At 34.3% G+C, this 21,772-nt stretch overlaps 1 protein-coding gene across 12 annotated transcripts in view; it reads right to left on the minus strand.

The window, feature by feature from the left end:
• Nucleotides 1-4,237: 4,237 nt before the first annotated feature.
• Nucleotides 4,238-21,772, minus strand: part of ARHGEF3 (Rho guanine nucleotide exchange factor 3) — a 113,408-nt gene continuing 95,873 nt past the window's right edge. For 8 of the 12 annotated variants that reach the window (XM_040646223.2, XM_015293068.4, XM_040646221.2 and 5 more), the window contains 9 exons: nucleotides 21,462-21,569; nucleotides 14,708-14,878; nucleotides 12,856-12,918; nucleotides 12,448-12,544; nucleotides 12,275-12,351; nucleotides 10,253-10,510; nucleotides 9,329-9,499; nucleotides 7,546-7,732; nucleotides 4,238-6,557 (listed from right to left, as the gene is read on the minus strand). In XM_040646223.2, the coding sequence (XP_040502157.1) occupies nucleotides 6,211-6,557; nucleotides 7,546-7,732; nucleotides 9,329-9,499; nucleotides 10,253-10,510; nucleotides 12,275-12,351; nucleotides 12,448-12,544; nucleotides 12,856-12,918; nucleotides 14,708-14,878; nucleotides 21,462-21,569 (1,479 nt within the window). In that variant the 3' untranslated portion in view covers nucleotides 4,238-6,210. The remainder of the gene's footprint in view (nucleotides 6,558-7,545; nucleotides 7,733-9,328; nucleotides 9,500-10,252; nucleotides 10,511-12,274; nucleotides 12,352-12,447; nucleotides 12,545-12,855; nucleotides 12,919-14,707; nucleotides 14,879-21,461; nucleotides 21,570-21,772) is intronic. The other 4 variants (XR_006931285.1, XR_006931284.1, XR_005839154.2 and 1 more) reach the window with 2 other exon arrangements.

Genomic DNA, 21,772 nt, shown 5'->3' on the forward strand with positions numbered 1-21,772 from the left:
CCCATTGATTTTATTCATCTCTATTTACCTGTAAGTTAGAAAGTAACTTCCCAACTCATAAATGGAGCTGGTGCTAACAGTATCCTTCAGGGTGTTAGAAGAAGATAAGCTAATAATTACTAGTTTCTTGGAAGTCTCTGGAGAACCAGCCAAATTTAAATGTGGTAATTAGAGCCTATAGCTATAATCTACATAAATTATAGAAACATAATATGAAACATTTGTCTAATTGCGGAAACAGAGAGCTCAAGTATCCAGTGGTAACACACCCTATGTTTGTGGGTTTTAACCCACGGACAAATTAAGAATGCTTCCTTGAGAATTTGATACCCTATTTATGTGAGTATTCAATGGAGGTAAAGAACATATAAATCAGTCGTGATATTATCAGAATGATTTTCATGTTATCTAGTTCAAATACAATTTCCATATATTAGAAGAAATAGATATAGGCCAATTTAGTTTTATCTAAAATCAAGTCTTTGCTGATTTATTATCCATCTCCAAACATGTCAATAAGTTTGAACTGGCAAAGCTGTTAAAATAACTTCTGAGCTATATTATATCTTTACTGTACAATTAACTCAGTTGATCAGTGTTCCAATTTGATTATACCTGAGTTGCTTGCATTCACAAATCAGCAGAAATCCTACAAAGCTAAGTTTGTATCCTGTGTCCTTATCATTTCTACACATACTTTCCCTTTCTTTGTGATAAATTCTACCGTTCTGTTCTGCAGGAAACTAAATAATCATACAGATGTCCCTGTCCACAGAGACTGGGACTAGCTTTAAGAACTTTTTGAGTTCTTCCAAATACATTTTCTCTTCTCTTTCCAAAATAATTCCTGAAAAACATATCTATGCACTGGAGAGGCTAAAAGAATTTTAAAAAGGAGGCATTTCAGTAGCCATTCAGTTAATACGTATAAAACAACCACAAAAAAAGGCAACAGGGTGTGAACTCTGTTTACCAAAAATATCCAGTAACAGAAGTATGATTATTGCCACTTTTTCTCACAACATATAATGGAAAATAAACTAAAGCCTACAGTTGCAGTGTATTCAAACATTTTCAGTCAGTAGGAAAAATAAACATTATAAGTGTGTGTCATAGCACATCCAGAGAATGCCTGAAAAACCTTCCTCATTGACCGAACAACACACAAAGATACTTTCCATATTTATCACCTGCTTTATAAACATACTTCTTAGCAATTGTACAAATTATTAATTAGCATAACCCTGAGGATTTACCTGAGAGGTTAGCACAAAATTGCCACCTAACTGATGTAACAGTTCTGGATCATTGTACCACTATGAATCTTGGAGTTAGACATAAAGTAGGCAGTAAGCATCCCAGTTCACAAAACAAACCTGCAGTGAAAAATTACCTTAAGAAGAGATTAGTTGAACACTCTGAAGTAAAATAAATAAATAAATAAATAACTCTAAAGTTAGAAAATCTGTCACCTTAAAAGCCTTTCTATTTTCTGGTTTCTGTGGTTTCTGGTATTTGCCAAGCATTCAGTGGCTCCCTGGCTTGTAACAAGTGGTTTCCTACTCAATTACAAAGCAGCTGCAGATCCCTTTGATTCTGAAATCAGATGATATGTGGTACATTACTATGCAGATTAAGATCAGAGTAACAGCCACAAAATATGAGACTTTTATAAGGAAGGACTGCATAAGACTCCATGCTCAAGGTGCCTGCTCAAGAAATTATCTATGTATTCTTTTATGAAAGCATATCTACAAACACAAAATATTGCCTAATTTAAACTATTTAAAATAACTATAAATTATTATTTTACTTATCTGAAATTAATGATGCAAAGGACATATGGTTTCTTCAGTTAAGTGCTGATTTTGAGCAATGGTATTCATGCTGACTAACGTTAGTTGCCAGGAAATCAAAGGTAGGAGAACTGCATCATTAAATCTCCTTCATAGACCATGCTGACAGAGGCACCTTCAAAAATTCAGATAAAACCTAATTTAAATGCTTGGAAAAAGTGTAAATATTTTCCAGCTATGGGAAAAATATACGACTATGATAGAAAAGAGTGCAACAAACTGGGGAGTAGTTTTCACTTGTCTCTGTAAAGTCAGGGATCAGTAGTAGAAATTCACCTAGTACATTTTTCTAACAAATATTTGATCATGAGAAAATAGTTTAAAAGATCTACTGACTTTCCTTTTACGCATTTTAAATTTTTAACAGCTCTAAGAATTCTTCCAGTAGGTGGCAGCATCAACCTCTAGAACAGATCACAGTGTTTTAAAAGTCAGCATACATGAGTAAGCAGCAAATATGGAAGAACTGTCCATGCTGGAATCTGAACCACATGTTTAAATGCTGCAAGTTCTCAGCACTCCATTTCTGGCTCAGTTACAGATATGGGAATCAAGGCTGCCTTCTAAGTGCCAGACAGTGTCACTATGGTATATCAACTTCTAAAAAGGTCAGTCCATTACATTGACATCTGAAAGCTCTGATATCAATCTTTCAAACTCTAGAAATTTCTCCGTGGCCTCAAAAGAACTAACTGGTCTCCAATAATTCAGAGCATTCCTAAGGCAGTAATCCCATAGGAGTCACCACTGAGAAGTGTCTTCTCTAGCTCAGAACTGAGCTTTGGACCCATCTTTTACCAGATTCTGACAATTGATTCCCTGGTACTGAGCTTCACAGAAGTAACTGTTCCTGTTGTCTTGTAGCAGAACTGTGTGCTTCAGGCATTAAGTCATCTTAATCCTTGCACTGCTTTTTTTCAGTGCTGCAGAACAAATCTAGGGAACCAAAGAGCACACAGTTACATTTTCTTTTGCAGTCTCAGAAGGCCCGTATATATTTCAAAGAATTCCAAGGGCATTTCTTTGCTCACTTTTCTTTCTCAGTCAAGAGAATCTATTCTTTATCCTTCATTCCTTCTATTTCATTAGACCTCTCCCATAAACCAAGACTGCACTGAGCCTCCTCACCAAGAATGGAGTAGCTTAATAAGTTGTTAGAAAGTTCAAAAACTGCCACATCATACTATCAGCTTCCTGCTCCTGAGAGTAAGATGACTTACCACTCACTATTCTCCTGGATGGTGAGATCCTGAGGACTAATACCTCAGATTTAGAGGAGCTGGAACTCACCCTTCATCCACTTTTCTCTCTTCCTGACATTTTCCTCATGGTGAACTCAGAAGACCTGGAAACTCTGGTTCTTCACTGACTCTTGCCCCTTTTAACACACTCCACTTGTTCTCTTTTTGCCTTCTTGCCTTGGAACAATTCTTCCATCTGAGTCAGGAATGACCTAAGATCCCTTAGAGATCTAATGTTAAAATTACATGGTTTAGAAATATCTCATTAGTGAAAGCAACATACATATGGCAGTGAGTGTCCTGGGAAATCAGACACAATTCTTCTAAGAATCAAGCATAGGTTTACGCTCACTGAATGGCTACCGTATGCATGCTGGTTTATTTACTATTGCAACTTCTTAGACCTCATTTTTCAAACACCAGGATTGCTAACAATAATGATTACTGACTTTCTTAATGCATTTACTAATACTTTCTTCCCATACTTTTTGATACTGTTATTGCATGTCCATCTCTCAATGCAGTCAAAAGTCACTCCTTCAAATACAGTGGCATTTCAAAAGTGCTGGAAAAAAAAAAAAAAAACCCTAACCAAATCTAGAATGATACCAGTATTCTTGAACTGGAAGTTTACTCTATTCTTTTAAAAAATGCTTTGTTAGATCAAATCAAAGATGTAAATCAAAACTGAAACACCTGCAGTATAGTGTGTTGTATATGGTTGGGTTGCTAAGAAATAACAAGTACAAAAACGCATGTTCATCTTAGAAAAATCATCATCTGGCTGTTCCATTTTTGTGTGTCCCAAAATATATCATCTCAGTGTTTTGAAAAAACATATATTTAGTAGAGATGTGATCCAAAATGGATCAGGAGACAGACATATGGTTGCTCTTAATTTTTTGCTCCACCTACTCAGTAAATTGATTAAACAACACAAAACTTTGGGGAATGCGCTGGATTATTCTGTGTAGTGACTTGTTTAGCGGTCATTACTACTACTTCTAGCAAATTGGATCCAAATACGTAACACTTCCCCTAGAACCAAAACACAATTCTTGGTCATAACATGTTAAGACTTACCGTGCTTACTATTGAAACCTTTTTGTAGTCGTCTTGCACAAACAAACCAACCAAATTAAAAAAAATCAAAATGCTTTAATGTAATTTATTTGAAATGCTTCCAGAAAAGTTTAAGGCTATTATAAAACAAAAATATATAGAAAAGAAAAAGTCAATACACACATTCAATCTTTCTTTCTGCATTTGAACCCCTTTACTTGATTTTCTCTTTTCAAACATTTTGCTGAACAGTTTCTATGAAAATGGTTTACCATCTAATCAGCTTTCCTACTCCTTTTCTTCTGTAATTTTTTCTTTTCCCTTGCCTTCACTGTCATACTCATTCAGCTCTAAAAATGAAGCAGTTGAAATAAATTACAAAGCCTGAAACAGAAAAAAAAAAATACATTTTTTGAAAAAAGTATAAATACAGAAATATGTTCTATTGGGTAAAACAGACTTTTTTGGAAAAATAAAAATACCTTGTTTTATATTGTTTATAATCTTGTCACTCTGATTTCTGTAATGCACATCAGAACATATATGCAAGATAATTGACATTTACAATTTTCTGTAAACCTGCAGGACAAGAAATAAACATTTTTGGCAATAACTTAGTTTTTCTACTTTTGATGGTATGATGATTTTCTACTTTGCACAGGTTCTTATATTAAGGATCATTTAAATTTATTATAAGTTTCATAGCTTGCCATGCTATCATTCAGCATTGGCATTATTTCTTATACTAAGAAATAAAATATTACCCAGGGATTCCTGAAGAATAACAGGATGTTCAACTGAGTGTTTTAGACTGCATTTTTAAGTGACTCATCTGTTTCTCATCATAATGAGTAGATTAAATCAGCCACCAAAAAACACAGTGTCATTTCCAATTACAGCATGAGAGTAAATGCAACAAAAAAGGTAAAAATTAATTTGACAAAAATATAAAGGATGGAATACATCCTGAAGGAAAATCAATTCCCTTTATGCTTGAACTTTCTCTACATAATCCCACAGGACATTTGTAGAGTACCATTTATATAAAATTGTCACTTAGTTTAAGAAAAATATATAAAAACCAGCAATAACTGCATGTAATTGTAAACAGACATTTACAGAATGTAATGTAATGTTTTTAACATTAGTTTAGTGGTGTTTAAAACCAACAGTGGAGGTCAGTGGAGTGCAAAATGCTGAAGAGGGCTTATTCACAAGCAAAAGCTTTTTTCATTCTTACCTTATTTGAGAGAATAGGTACAGATACATATACATATATATGGCACTGAGAGCAAACTACCAAGTTATTTACAAATATCCAGTATTCTCAGCATTTCATTTAATTCAGTGCTGGCTGTGGAGGTTTGGTTTTGTTGTTTACTTGATTATTTTTCGCATGATGATGTGCTTTGATATTTAAACCATAGCATGACATTGACCACTTCAGCTTACCAGATTTTAATGTTTATCCCATCAATCAACTGATGGATCTTTGTACAGTGCTTCATTTTCAAAAATCAGTCCTTAAAAAGTCACTGATTACATGGCCCACTACAGTTTTTCTTGATTTGAAACCACAAGAGTTCAGATATTTTTTTTTTTTTACACTGAACTGTTTTTAACTTCCAAGTCTTTGTAAAAACTTATGATCTCGATACCCATTCCTGAAACTCAATATTAAGTCCACATCTTCAGCTGCCCCATTAAAGAGCAAATAAAGTACTTAAAAATTACAGAAGATTCTTTATGTAATGCGCTTATAAGCAGTAGTTTAGAGATTCTGTTTACAGCAGGACATTGAGAATAACTGGTCAAGTACCTCTTTCATCCATGTTAGATGTTTGTGAAGTATAATCACGGGGAGTTGCAGGAGATTCCAGCTTACACAAACTGGCAGTTACAGTACTACACGCATACAAGTACTATACAAGAAGGACTGCATTGACAATGTCACAAAAATATTTTAAAAGTGCTTCTCCAAATGGTTCCATGTGTGGAATGCAAATACTGTACAGGTAAGACACAGGTTTTGTTCCATGAATAAGTTTGCATCAAACATTGGTTTCTATTTGTTTTTCATTTTCACAAGGGTTTGTCTGTTCCATACGTTCACAGTCGATGCTGATCTCACTGGTGTCCATACTACAGTCTGACTCACTGTCAGATTGGTCCATTTGCTCAATCATGGTTTCTCCCTGGGATACCCTGCTTCCATTTGGTGACAAAATAAAACATGCTTCTGAGCTCAGCACTCCAGCTTTTCCTGCACATGTAACTTTTTCTTTGGCCTGCCGGATGCAATTAAGCCACTGCTGTTTGTTGAAGGAGTCATTGGCTTGCAGTGAGTGAGACTGGCTTTGAGATCCATTTTTGAAGCTGACTCTAAAGAAGTTTTTGACTGAAAAAAACAATACATATCAAAATGCTGAATGCTTTGGCTGAACCGATTTCATAATGAGTATACTAAAATAATAAATCAGCAAGTCTTTGCCAAATAGTCAAAGTTTGGTTTTCTTGCCAGTACGATATCAGACCAGAGAGAAGAGCCCAGGTATCTCTATATTCTGTGGGGGCAAGAACACTGAACAATGCTAACATTCCTAGTAATTGCTTATTGCTAGATTAAACAATTTTTGGTTCTGCCATGCACGAGCTAACTGCACAGCTTTAAGTGAATGGGCAGAACTAAGGATCCTCCCACACTTCAAAGCTTCTCCTCTTACTCCTCTGCACAGCAGATATCCAGAACCTTCATTGAATACTGTGTCATCAGGAGACTGCCTCATCACTTCCATTCAGTTCACCAATAAAGCAAATACACAAAACAAACCTCAAAAATCTTCACAAGATTAGTGAGATTCAAAGGACTCTTGCAAATAAACAAGAATCTTTATAATAGGCTTACTTAGAAGAATATTAATTCTTACCTGTTGCCATTAACAACAGTAGCTGCAACCTTTACACTGAGCATCACATTAATTATCTGCCAGTTGAAATACTTAGTTATGGAGTAGCCATAAATGTCTCCATAATTATAATAGAGAGATCATAAAGACTAAAGCTTAAGATTTCAAAATTGACTTGCTTATAAATTTTTCAGTTTTGCCACTCCATTTGATTTACTTCTCTCCTACCCAGTTCTGTACAAAAGCAGGTGTAGGGAGGAATTCCATTATCTATAAAGTGGACTTTGAGAAACAATCTAAAAGAAGCAAGCTACAGCATAATTATTAGATATTATTAAGATATTATTATAATATTATTAATTAAGATATTAGATGTAGATAATGTGACTTTTAGAGATAACATTCTTATGTCTCATTGGCAGATGTCTTAAGATTACAATGATTCAATATGAGAAAATAGAACTAAAGATGTTTTCATACTTCTCTCATTGTTGCTAAATGCACCACGTATAGATCCACCCAATCGAACCTCGCCATCTTGCAAGTCTTCTAACACAAGATCCATCACTGGAATTGGCTGCCGATACAGCTGGTAGCAGAGCTGTTCATTATGCGTGATAGCTCGAGTAATTACTAAGACTTCTTGGAAGAGGAAGACATGCAGTTTCTGGTAAAAATTTATAATTAACAAATCATTATTATTATTATTATTAGGATCATCATTAAACCAGATTTATTTAAACTCTACCATGTTAGAACCATATAACATATGTGTTTTCTAAAGTTAAAATTAATAAGGATTCCTCTTTTGCTGCTACTGGCCCAGCAAAAAATAAATATATAAATCTAAAAATGTAAAAACTTCTAAGATTTTTTTTTTTGCCTCATTTTTCACATCATGGTCCTAATTCATCATTTAGTACTGAGGTCTTGAAATGTTATGAATGAGATTTCAGACCTATTACACTGTCCTCTGTTTCACGAGAACTGCAGCAGCATGTTTATGTGCACCCTATTTTCTAACCCCCAGATTATCTTTTTCCTTGCTGTCTGTGTCAGTAAGAAACAGGCAACCTATTTCATCCATATATTGAAACTAAGACATATTTTCAATGAACAGTTATACAGTTCACACACTGCTTACAAACTTCAGCTTGACCACATCTCTTTGAAGTTCAGAAAATCACTTTTACTCTTAAGTGGCACAAGTCACGTATTATTATTTTAATATCATGTTCCTCCTCACATTTTACAATCTCTAGTGTATTACAGTAATAAACAAACTGAAATTTTAATGACATTTAATATCACGCACTGAAATTAATCTTTTGTTCTCCTCTCTACTGACAAGATTTTCTTTCTCCACAATCATTATGAATTTTTTCTAAATTTGTCCATACTCTAGTTGTAAATTATTTATTTGCAATTTTAAGAACACAAGATAGATCCTCAGATCTACTTAGCTTGGTGTTCTATCTTCCAGAAGCTAATGCTTTCAGAAAACTATAATAAAACAAGTAATTATAGCATAAACCTTTCTCAGCGTGCCTTAATAGTCTTATATTCACAAAATTCAGCTTCATTCTATTTTGCCACAACATTCACATATGTACCTCAATATATATACACATGAACAGTCCTGTTTTCCTCCACTTGCACCTCTTTAATTCTTTGCAGGACACAAACCTAAACTTGTTTGTTGTGAGGTTGTTTGTTTGTTTGTTTTCTTTTTTCATAGTACTGTCATCTTTTGTACTCAGTAACTTTCTGCAGTCTGATAAAAAACAAATCTATTCACTTAGTATTTCAGGGTTTTGTTTTGTTCCAGTTTTGCAGCTACAATAGTTATGCAGGACATGATAAAACTTTGAATAAATTTGGTAAGTGGCTACATTTTCATTAGAATGAAATACCACAGAAAGCAGAAGTGTGTGTGAGTAACATGTCAGATATATGAAAATACATAATCCTTCTATTCTGTATGTACAAACATGCTACCTGATGCAGTCTGAATGATGAGAAATCCATTTAAACTTGTGCTTATTTGCTTGTTTTATGAAACTGTCATGAGCTCAATTAATGAGAAGAAATTTTTAATGAACAAAAAAATGAAAATATTCTATGTTGTTTCTATTTATAATGTAAAAAATACAGGAATGGCTGATTTCTGCTTCTGTTAATATTTCTACAACACTGCTCATCATGCAACATGAAGACATCTTTAAAAGCTAAAGCTATTTGTAACAAAGCACTTTTTCCTTACCACTCCTCTGTTGTTCTTCAGTTCACCGTGACAACACAGAACACGTGAATTATCAATCAGTGAATCCCTTTGTCCTTCTTCAAGATAAATAAGTCTTTCTTTGTAGTATTGGCATTCAGATTCACCAGTCTTTATGTTGATTTCAGCCACTATACCCTGAATTATGTTAATCTACAAAAAATGAAAACGCATGAACTTTAGATAGTCTGATATTCAAAGCTATCGTCACATAACTTGAACTGGAGCTGCAGTAACACCATTTTAGTTTAGAGCATGTTTTTTCATTAATTTTACACATACCAGTCTGTAAGAGAACTGATATTAGCTACAGATTTAAGCAGACCACAGTGTAAAAATAGTCATTTTTCTTTCTTAATTTAACTTGACCAATATACGATTTACAAAATACATCACTTCAAAGATGAATAATGTTCTGTTGAAACAGAATACCACAAAGCTATATATGGCTATTGAAACGTCAAGCAAAACACCGATTATTGTTTATTAAATAACATAGGAAAGCAATCAAAATATTATTTAAAAGATCTTACCAGACACTATGTAAAAAAATAGATCTGAAAAAATATGCTGAAAAATTCTATATGAAAAATTTTTATGTTTGGACTTAAAAGAATATTCATGGCAAAAAATAGTTTATAAATTAGATGTAAATATGAATATCAAAGCTTTGAATTCACACCACAGCTGTCTAATTTTACAACAGAAAAGTTGTGCTGGGCAAGAGATGTAGGGAAGGAATAGCAACCCAGCAGCAGTCAGGTACGAGTGTTTTGAAAGGTGTTTTCCCCAAAAAGTAAGGATGTCATTTTGCAGCAGAAATACTACAAACTACCAAATATGCAATTCCAGGCAAATGTTATTTTTTTCCCCCTCAACATATTCATAGAAAAGCCAATAACTCACAGCTTCTTCAAGGTGCTGTTGATCTGGATGATCATTTGGTGTGTGTCTCAAAATCTCTCTGAGCAGTAATGGATATTTAACCAAACGGCTTCTTGGGATGTCAAGGAAATTCCAAAGGTCCAGTTTGCGACTAAAAGGCGACTCTAAGCAGCGCTGCAGGAAATCTTGCACTCTGTGATCTTGTTTCTTGTGATCCAATAAGGCTTTGGCTGCTACCTGATTGCTGCAGTAGCTATCATAGGAGTTTAAGCATGGAAGCTGAAGATAGAAAGGAATAAATTAGAATAAATTATACTGCAGCTGAAGTGAAGCAGTTTGCTCTGAAGAACTTTTCAAGCGATTCAAAATTTGAGAACTGATGCTGAGAGTCTTTCCTGGAGATTTATCCACAGTTTATTGATGATAATGTTTCCAAAATTTATAAGGTCTCCAGGGGTCTTCTGATCACCTTGTTCACCGTTTATGTTATTCAGAAGGATTAGCTCATCCCTCAGTTCCTTGAGAACCCCTACATTACTCCAAAGCATTAAGAATATCTGACTTAACAGTTGTGCAGTACTTAACACAGACAGCATTTGAACACAGAAGTCCTATTTTAATTATGAATTGAAACAAAAGCCTAGAAACAAGAACCATCAAACCTAGCCTGTTGTAGATTAACAATATGCTGATCTGATATAGATGTTCCTGTTTGATAAGAAAAGGAAAATACAAAAATACGAAAGCATCTCTGTGCAATTAGGTTTATTCTTGAAGAGAACATAAGTTTCTTCCAGCTCTGCAGGACATTTTGTGATCAAAATATAATTAACATGGGGTTGTAAACATAATGATGATTTGCACAACTCCTACAAAATGAGCTTTTCCCTACAAAATTACACACATTTAATTTGTTAAAGGAATAGAAAATTGAATATCTGATAGCTAATTGAGCTGACCTTGAAATCTTTCCTACATTGCCTTCAAGAATCTTAACCAAACTGTGTTTTTTATGTGAAAAAAGCTTGCTTAATATTAGTTAAAACAATGTATCTTTCTATGAATACGGGTATATTTACATGCAATTATACATAAAATCTCCAAAAGAAAAGTAGTCTCGTGTATTCAGATTAAAAGAAGTTCACTGGTGTTCAAAGACACCAGAAAATGTATACAGCTAAAATTAATTTATGCAAAGAAAACCAGAGATCATTTTTGACACTTTACAGCTTATCATTAACTATAGCAGTGAGAACGCTTCTTATGTTTAGAATAAAGCACTGTTTCCATATAGAGCAGCTAAATATCTATCATCACCTAATCCCTTAAAAACGTCAAGCCCCTTTTCCTGCTAAACTTAAGTACTTAAATATACTTACAAATAAACTTTTCACACACCTAAATCCTTAAATAAGAGCTTTTTTTTTCATATAATGAGCAATTGTATCAACAAAACTAACAAAACCTGTTTTTCAGAGTTTATGGTATTGTACAGTAGTGCACTTTTTCTTCTGTAGGCCAGCATAAGCATCTCTCTTGTAACTGTCTGCCTTTCAACAAACAAACCCCACGGAAATTAATCTCTCTGACACACTAACAACTATCTATCACTTTGATTGCAACAGAAGGACATTCAAAATGACTATGGGGGGGCCTTACACAATGTGACTCTTCAAGCCTCATTTCTCTCAAAAAATCGGAGCACACATAGAGGGAGATCCTTAAGTGATCTACATCACATGAATAGACTCTGACTTGATTTTTATTTGAAGCACATTAAGAAGTGCTCATTTCCTGAATAAGAAGAGTTCATAAAATCACAACCTAGTCTAAAACTTTCATAGAAAATCCCTCAAAAGAGAAAAAGTTCTGTTACATCTCTAAACAGTTGTCTTTACCTTTCAAAAATACTTTGAAAATGTATTTTTGAAACGTTATGCCAGATACGGAAATTGTAAATACTTCTGTAAATTGCTAATAAATGTTAATACTATGCTGCAGCTCCAAACTGTGTCCCAACATTGATTTTAAAATGTGCCTTACCCAGCCCACAAGGATATGGCCAACATGTTCTGTTGATCCATCAGATTTCCTGACTTCTTGAAGTCGTCTGAGAAGATCTAACCGTGATTAAAAAAAAGGGACATCTCTTAATGAACCAGATGACTATAAAACTAAATGCAGTGATATAGCAGAAAAGACTATTTGAGTTTTACCTTCATGTAAAGGAATTAGAGAGTCCAGTGTTCCAAAAATTTGGTTCAACTCTTGCTCTGTCATTATGGAAAGTTTAAGCATTGGGTCATGATAAGCCTGAAGATAAAAAAGGAGAGCTCAAATTCATATATCACTGGTAGCTGAAAAAGTAATGATAGTATTTAAAGCTCCCATAAGTAAAAATGAACCAACCGCTGAGAACGTTTTGTGTTTCATAAGCATATCTATTTTATCTATTTTTTTTTTTAAATAAATGCATCATGTTTAAGTTTCACAGAAGGAACAGAAAAACAAAAAGCAAGGATTATTTTAAAAGAGATAAACTATTGGATACTGTTTGTTTGTTTTTTTTTTAACTTGTCTCCTATCTACCCCCACATACATACACATTTCTTTTTTAAACAGACCTTTTTTGCTAACTTCAGATCTTCTATTAAGTCTTCTTCTCCCTTGGAAAGTTCAAATATAGCCTGTAAAAAAGACACAAATATCATAAATATATATAAATTTAAACTAAAATAGTTAAGAAATAGTTGAGTCACAACTTCATAATGAATAGTGAATGAAGCTCCCCCATCTGGAAACACATCTGTTGGAAAAGAAATTACTCCTATTGTTAACTATATCTTAACTACTTTAGTTCAAAAAATACCATTTATACAATCATTGGCATAAGGCTGCCTCGTGTTCTGTATGACATATGCAGTAATAAAAGTTCCAGGCAATCTAGTAAGTCAAAGGATAGATCTTATAAAACATTGCTTTGGTTCTTATTTTGCTATTGGTTCATGTTTAGTTGTTTGGGTTTTTTGTTACAAATATCGAGCTATAATTAACAGCCTGCTGATGTTAATTACCTTTCTTGAAGAAGATTTGAGACTTAATACAAACATTTAATGTGGCAGATTAAAAATAATCTCTATGCTAATACACTGGTTTACCAGAATAGCTTTGTATTTACTTGTTACACAATTTCATTCTAAATTGGAGTACAATAACATTAACAGCACTTTGGTCAGAATTTTTAATATTACAGTCAAGGCTTTAAGCTCTCATAAGTCATGGAATAACATCTTCAGCTACTGCAGATTCTGCTATCTTGATAATATACATACATGGAAGGCTTGCCGTAGTGTAAGTTAACTGACTCCTGGAAGTGGTTCAGATATTGTGTTGTGGCTTACAGTGTAAGAAGCAACATAAAGCAGAACCCTCATGGAAAGCTCCCATGGAAAGCTCATTTATCTAAGTTCTGTGAAAGGTCCAGGCTTCTGCTCCAAGACAGTAACAAATGTTATGCTATGCAAAAAGTTTCTACAGTTTATTTTTCAATAAACTGCCTTTGAAGTTTTCAATTCTAGAAGTTATTTCTGAGAATGACTTAATGTTAAAATCTGAAAAAGAAATATCTGATGTTGTTTGATTTATGACTTCTAGTCCCTGAAAGACTCTGAGAGAGACTGTTAGAAACTTTGCTGATACTGCAAAATTTAGTTGAACTTATACAAATAAATAAGTGATTGATGCAGAGCAAACAGACCCTGCAGTATGTCTGTGCAAATAGACCTATAGAAGCTTATGGTTCCCACTTCTTGGCTACCTCACTTGGTCATAGGGTTTCCGTCAAGACAAAGCAACTTAACCCAGTCAGTATGACATTTTTCTCCTTTATTGATCTCAGTGGGAGCTTTGCCATTGGCGTAACACAAACTAAGTAGAATTTGTCATGTGCAACACATTAAGAGCACCAATGTACTCATTTTTTTCTTTGCAAGATACGTTTTTAACATGTTATCTTTCTAATGCTGAAGATTTCTCCAAAAACATTTTTTTTTTCCTACAGAGCAAATCATTACACTTTTCTGTGCATATGTAACACCTGTACTTGAACCAGCATAGTCACCCATCATCATCAGAATAAAGTAAAACACCAGAGTATCAACCATCCCTACAGAAACTGTCACACAAAGCGTGTACATGCATGAAGCCAGAGTACAATGTATCTTAGTAACTTCACATTTATTATAGAAATACAATGAGCTGGGTTTTAAGACAGACTATATCAGTCTAATAAAGGTTAAATTATAATGTCTGGAGATGGAATTCTGCTTCTTGGGGAAATGGTGGTCTTCTGTTTAATTTCAAGAAAGTTTCAAGTGCTATCCTAATGTCTACTAGCATTTGTTACTCCATGATTTAAAGATGACTTCTGAACAAAAGACTTGCAGTTAAAAAACAGTAATAAGTAAACAACTGTACCTCTTGACGCTTGATTTCTTTAGACGTAAGCATATGATTGACACAAACATCAAAGGTCTCACTCCACAGTTTGCTGTCTCTCCGCTTTGTGTTGGCAGCAGGTGTATTTCGAGACCATGGCCGTGGACTGAACAGATCCGGGCGACTGTCACTGCGGAAACTGATGGAACGCTACAAATACACAGAAGTATAATTCTTGTTATATCAAATTCACACTGTGTGTGTTTTTTTCAGATGGATTTACATACATAATTTAAACATTTCTGAATAGTTTTTCAAGTAACCTAGTAGCATTTTTTTTTTACTGGGCATCTGAAAGGTTATTTTAAAAATTCTATTCCTATGTCCATGTTCTATTAACAACAATATTAACTATTAATATTGTTTAATAGTTAATAGTTAATAACTAAAAATATTAACTATTTAAAACTGTACAAAACTATACAGTACATTTATATACCATGTAACAAGAATGAACTACGGTGGTAATGCCAGAATGGTATGACACATCAATATGGCTGACTGAATAAAATTTCAATTCAGTAAACAGACAGGAATTATTCATACACAACACAGATCCACCCAATTAGATCTCTAACTCTGAAAATTATAGAATTTAATACAGATTTTAGAGACAAAAACTAGTAAGAATACTATTGGCTCATTTTGGAAGAAAGCTTCATTTGTTGCCCAGGAAATCCCAAAACCCATGACAGTAAAATATGGTACTGTTGTGTTGGCTAGTTTGTTTTCTGGAGGATGCAATTGCTCATACAGCTATACAGAGATGCTGTGGGCCTCGAGGATTTCAGATGGAAATGTGCATTACATTAAACAGAAATTATGGTTTCAGTAATGTTTTCTCAGCTGGGCAGAAGAAAGGTTCATAAAGTGAGGCTGCCCTTCAAAACCTTACTATCTTGCTAATCAATCGTATTTATTTATTTATTAGTAGGCTATCAGAATCATGACAGATTCAACTGGTATCACCATTCCAGATAAATACAAGCAGGATTTAAATTTCTTTGTTTTAATGTTTTGTCTGACCAAAGTGATTCTCATACATGAAGTAAGCCTTTCTACAGGTAACTTCCTGCTTTTTTAAGATCATTGGAGCAAGAAACCAATTCACATACAAAGTCTGAATTAGTATCTGACTAAAAAGAACAAGAATTTTCTTTAAGGAAAAAGTGCTAACAGTCCGATTTTACTGTTTATGATGAGCAACAATTTGGATTCTTTTCACACCACTCTGTCCTACTTATTCCTTAGAATTTAAAGAAAATGTGTTTAAAACATCAGTGCTAGCAGGTGGAAAATTATGAAATAGCGGTACCGGATCTATCATAGCATAATTATTAATATTTCTGGAGCCTTTAAACTGAGCTTAAGTGTTCTAGGATCTCTATTATGTATTAATTAAAGAGTAATAAAAACAAAGTCAAATTTTAAGTGAGACTTTTGTGTATTGAGACATATTTTTCTATAGACTCTTAGAAAGAGTTCAGGCTACAGATGCGTACTTTACCTTCTCTTGTTGTTATTTTCAAAGTATTCCTTTTTTGTTTCATTAAGATTAGAGGCTTCACTCTGAAGTCTTACCACTAAAATATCTCAAGTATTCCAAATTGTTCAAATATACTACATTTCTGTTGTTATTTAAAACCTGCCTTACATAACACAGACATGTTTCAATTGCTGTGGGTAGGACTATTCAAAACAAAATAAATTCTCTTCATTTTCAGGTTGAAAGCAGCATATACAAAGCACAATATTTGAAATTCTTCTCTGAAGACAAAAGCCCATGAAATGCTAACAATGCCTATAAATACGTTTTTAATTTAGAAGACACAGTATAAATAAAAACTATGCTTTTTTTTTTTTAATAACAGAGCCCTACTTGGAGTTGGCAAAGCCCCAAAAATAAACACAACACATACACATGTACACATATACGAACCTCACAGAACTTTGCAAATCAGGTGTTAGTCTCCCTTCAAGATTTAAGAAGATAAAAGAAACACACATGAAAATTGTATGCTTAATTTATACTTATTATAATGATGAATCATGGAGCCCGTTATTTTCACATGCAGATAGAAAGATTAGGGAAAATAGAGCCAGATGTGTTGCAGCCACAAATCACCAACCACAAGAACACAGCCAAGCAGAACAGTTGTCATTCCATGACCCAAGGTGGAATGCCCCTTTCCATGCATTCCCACATACATCCTTAAGTATACAGCTCCTCCCTTTGTAGCAGTGTTCTTTTAAAGGAATGTTTCATGTTGAATGAAGAAAATAGTTATGAAGAAAAGAAACAGACAAACTGATCTTTACAGTAAATGCCCTGATCTTGAAAGCTTTTAACATCATATAACGTTATAAAACAACATGCACCCCATAACAGCAAACAAACTCCATACAACGTGTTGAGGAAAGAAAGTTCTTACATCCACTGACAGTCACATTTCTCTACACTGCAGTGTGCTTGATATTATTCTCTACAGTTCTATATTGTCTTCCATTGGACAGAAGAGGCATAAAAAAGCTGACACTCAGAAGGAAACCACAGATCTTTTACTTCTTCAGATAAGTTGTAGAAATTGACTTGTAAAGCCATAAATAGAAACTAATGCATCACCAGAGAAATACTATTTAATGCTAAAATTAATATTTTGTCACTTGAAAGTCAAGCAGACTTGAATTTTCAATGCTGTAACAGACAAGAATAGAAATGAGAAGTAAACTCAGTAAATAAGCCTAATTTTTTTTTTTAAAAAGGCAAATAAAGAAATTTTTTCAATTAAGCATTATGGTCCAAGACAGATGTACGTCATTCTAACCATCTCAATTCTATTATTTTACCATCTTTTTCTGAAATAAACAAACATAAACTACTTTAGTGGTACTGGAGAGCTAAATGTAAGTTTACCTAGCAAATTTGAAATACAAGTTAAGGTTCTGTGATGGTACCTTGGCAATTACCATTAAGGGAAAAAAAATTAGTTGAACACTACGAGGAAACTGCAGAAATGTCAAAACATTATTTCTACATCTTCAGTCTTTTAAAAATGCTTTCTTAGTTTCTGGCCTCCTTAAAACAAAAAATCTGCTCAGACATACTGGTTAAAATTCATGCCTATTAAATTCTGAGATGATTTAAATTTTCTTATAAAATCGGAAAATTAGAAGAGTTGGGGAAGAATGAGGCCCCAACTCCTGGTTGTACTCACTGTATTTGTCTGACTGCAATAACATTCACTGACTATTACCAGAGGGTTACTGTGAAGGCTGTATGTGTTACTGATGTTAATTCTGGCAATTAACAAATATTACTTCCAGGTGCAATAAAGCAAACAGCTCTATGTATTGAGAGAAGGGGACTATAGATCAAAGTTCCAGCATTCAGATTGATGTCAAAAAGAGCTTTCTTCTTAAGAATTTTTAGAAATTTGTGGTGTATCTAAGGAAGATAAAAACAATTTGGACTCTATTTAAACTCAAGACAGACTGATGAAAACTGAAGTTGCAGAGGAAGCTAGCCAGACTGTAATTTTTCTCATCAGCATCAGCTGGAGTTCTTTTTCTGGTGCTATATTCAGTTTTTAAGCTTAACAGCACAGCTGTGATTAAGACCAAACAGAAACAAGCAGATCATCACAATCATTAGTTGAGCGTGATGCAGACTAAAAATATAGCTATGAAATAAAGTATTTTTCCAGGTGGATAATTAGATTAGAATACCTGCTTAGGATTTGGTATCCTGCAGAAACACAGACAGAAAGATGCTCTGCCAGTGATGAAGATAACAGAATCGTTCAGTTAATCTGTAGTGTTCTATGTGACAGAAACAAAGTGACCCAGAAAGACTTCATGCACTTTCTTACTCTATATTCCAGTGGGAAGTATTGACAATAAGGTGCAAAATGATAATGAAGCTGAGAAATAAGACACACAAGCTAATCAACTCTATAATTCTATAATCAAAAAATATGCAAAATAGCAGAAGTTGTTAAGAATGCATCTTAGAAAACACTGCAGAGCTCTCAGGTACAGAGGTGTTTCACTTCAACCAGCACGTAGAAAATCCATTAATGAAGAAGTTACATGTAGAGAGGTAAGGCAAATTACACACAACTTTTTTTTTTTTTTTAAATCAAACATATCTTTCATTAAAAAATAACTATATAAGAAGATTTATTTGAATTTTCATGAAAGAAATGCAGAATTTTCTGATTACTTTTGCTGAGACTATGGGTGTTTTGTTTTTGATTGAAATAACAATTTAGATACATTAAAATTGATCCAATGAGAAAAAATTCTTTTTCAGTACTATTGAAAAATTGTATTATTTAAATTATGTATTATTATAAAAATTAAGTATTATTAAAAACAAACAAACAAAAAAAACACCTTAAGCACTTTAGGGCCCCACAATAAGAAATTAAAGCAAAACATTGACACAGTGGGGCTGTACGTGCTTCCCAGAATGCTTCCAAGTGATTTCCAATTAGGTACCTGAACACAACGTCAGCCATTTTTTTTCCCCTCTTCTACTGCTGCTGACAAAGTCAGATAAGAAGTCAATCTAGAGTCAGATATGAAGGTTCGTTTTGAGAGACACTGCCAGCATTCACCACTTGGAAATAGATTCAGATCTAGGACTTGGAGAACATAGAAGTCAATTTCTCATTGCAGCTCTTCCAAGCTCAGTTACTTAGAGGAGAAGGTATGAAAAGCATCCCTGATTATTCTGCTTAGAAGCAGAGTTACTTAAAATACATTATTTTAACCAAGAGGAACAGAGTAAGACAGAAATGCTCACAACAGCAAGACTTACTACTTACAAACTCACAAGAGCAGAGCTTACAAACCCTCCAATTTAGGGAGTGTATAAACAGGAGGGGGAATGGCTGCTTACATGGGTAGATAGTGATAGGACAAGGGGAAATGGTTTTAAACTGAGATGGGGAGGCTTAGGTTAGATATTTGGAGGAAGTTTTTTACCCAGAGGGTGGTGACGCACTGAACAGGTTGCCCAAGGAGGCTGTGGTTGCCCCATCCCTGGAGGCATTCAAGGTCAGGCTGGATGTGGCTCTGGGCAGCCTGGTCTGGTGGTTGGTGATCCTGCACATAGCAGGGGGGTTGGAACTAGATGATCTTTGAGGTCCTTTTCAACCCAGGCCATTCTATAATTCTATGATTTTCATGCCTATTTCTGTAAAAAGTTGCCCTGAAACACATCTATGTAGCTCTCACTAGGTTCTACGGAGGCTGCTAGTACATGCATGAAAGACAAGTTTCTTTCAATAGCTGAAGTCAGACTTGATTAAATACCATATTGTACTGGACAAACCAATCTCAAAGGCATTCACTACAAAATGACAGCGCAGGTACTTAAATGAGGACAACAGCTGTGGAAGGCTGTGAAAAGGGAAGTGCCGTGCTCAGAAGCAGTTTAGCCAAAAATTAATTCACTTTCCACACGCCTCACAACTGGAACTAATGTACTCCTTTCAGAGTCAGGCCAATTTTTTCCTTCAGGCAGACTGTGGAGGAGATTTATACACTCCAGGGAATACAGGCATCTCTGCTCTAGTCACGCTATAGTATACCTTCTGATCCAACCCAGGCTGAAGGCAGTTCAGCCATTATGCCTCCTCTCCACCCCTATAAACACAGCTTTTGTACGCAGATGTCTGTGCTTTCAAAACAGCAGAAACTGATCACAGGAAAATCAATGTTAAATAAATGCTGTAATATTTGTTTATGAGATACTACCATTACAGAAGTGTCTTGTTGCTGTTGTTGTTTTTCCATAACTTTTTATTTAACAGATAACATCAGTGTTACTTTAAGATAGCTACTTTTGATTAAATAACACTTTAATACACTTGGATATAATTATACTTCCTCTCTTTATTGAAATTAGTATTTTTAAATAATTCTCTTTGGATTGTACATATACTTTATCACATAAACTATTTTAAAGAAGAAACAGTGCTATTTTCCAAAGTTTTCTAGACCAGATCCACAGCAGTATTTCAGCTCTCAAATGTTCCTCAGTCATCATAATAATTAGGAGTTGAGCACCCGCACGTTTTGAGATCTCTAGGTCTGAAGGCACTAATACTTCATAAATTCAGGTTCTATTCTTGGCTATGTTAAATATTATGCATCTAACATATAATATGGAAATTGCAACTACCAAATGATTTAATTTCTTAGCTGCATTTAAAGTCTGCTTGCCTTTGATTAATTTTTATCAGCAGCTTTGGAAGATTACCTTTTTCCAATCGTTCAATACATCTTTTCTCTAGGGAAGGTCAAAGTTCATCACACAGAAGGAATCACGTCAGTTATATCTGACTGGCTGTTCCAAAAATAACTTTCAAAGAAATCAGTCAAAGTTAACAGGAAGTAGAGTCATAGAAAACTCTGTTCTTCAAAAAATTTAAAAAGTAATTGTAATAGTCTGCTCCAGGTGTAATAGTTTTCCTGATAATTAATAAACCTTAATTATCTGGACAGTGAGTGAAGTGGTTCTTGAGGTAAGAGTTTTGAGTTTTTCAACTGAATGACTTTATAGTAATAAATTACCTAAGCCTGTCTGTCATATTACAGTGGTGTGTATGCTTGCGTCCACACATGTATGTGCATTTCGTACTCCCATAGTAACCCAAAAGTGTGTCTGTGTGCTTTCCCCTTTCAGAAATGCAGTTTAATGCAGCAGTGCATTTATTGCTATTACCTGAAGTGTCTGGCTGAACCGCTTCAGTGGAGTGGCTCGTACAGGAGGAATAAGATTTGCTAGTGACGTAACTCTAGAAAGAGGCTTGACCCGCTTGTTACTGGGTTCCTGTATTAGGTAAAAAGGAAAGGAAAAAAAATGGGGGAAATGTGAGCATTATTACATAAACACTGCTGCCAGTTTTACTGTTTTTCCTAAGAATGTATTAATAAATATAATTAGAGTGAGCAGTAAATAAATAGCAGTTTCAAATGCTGACAACGACTGATTACTCCTGGCTGGTGCATGCAGGTCCTGTGATGTCACTGTGG

The sequence above is a fragment of the Gallus gallus genome, chromosome 12 (assembly GCF_016699485.2).
Source record: "Gallus gallus isolate bGalGal1 chromosome 12, bGalGal1.mat.broiler.GRCg7b, whole genome shotgun sequence".
Taxonomy (NCBI): Eukaryota; Metazoa; Chordata; class Aves; order Galliformes; family Phasianidae; genus Gallus; species Gallus gallus.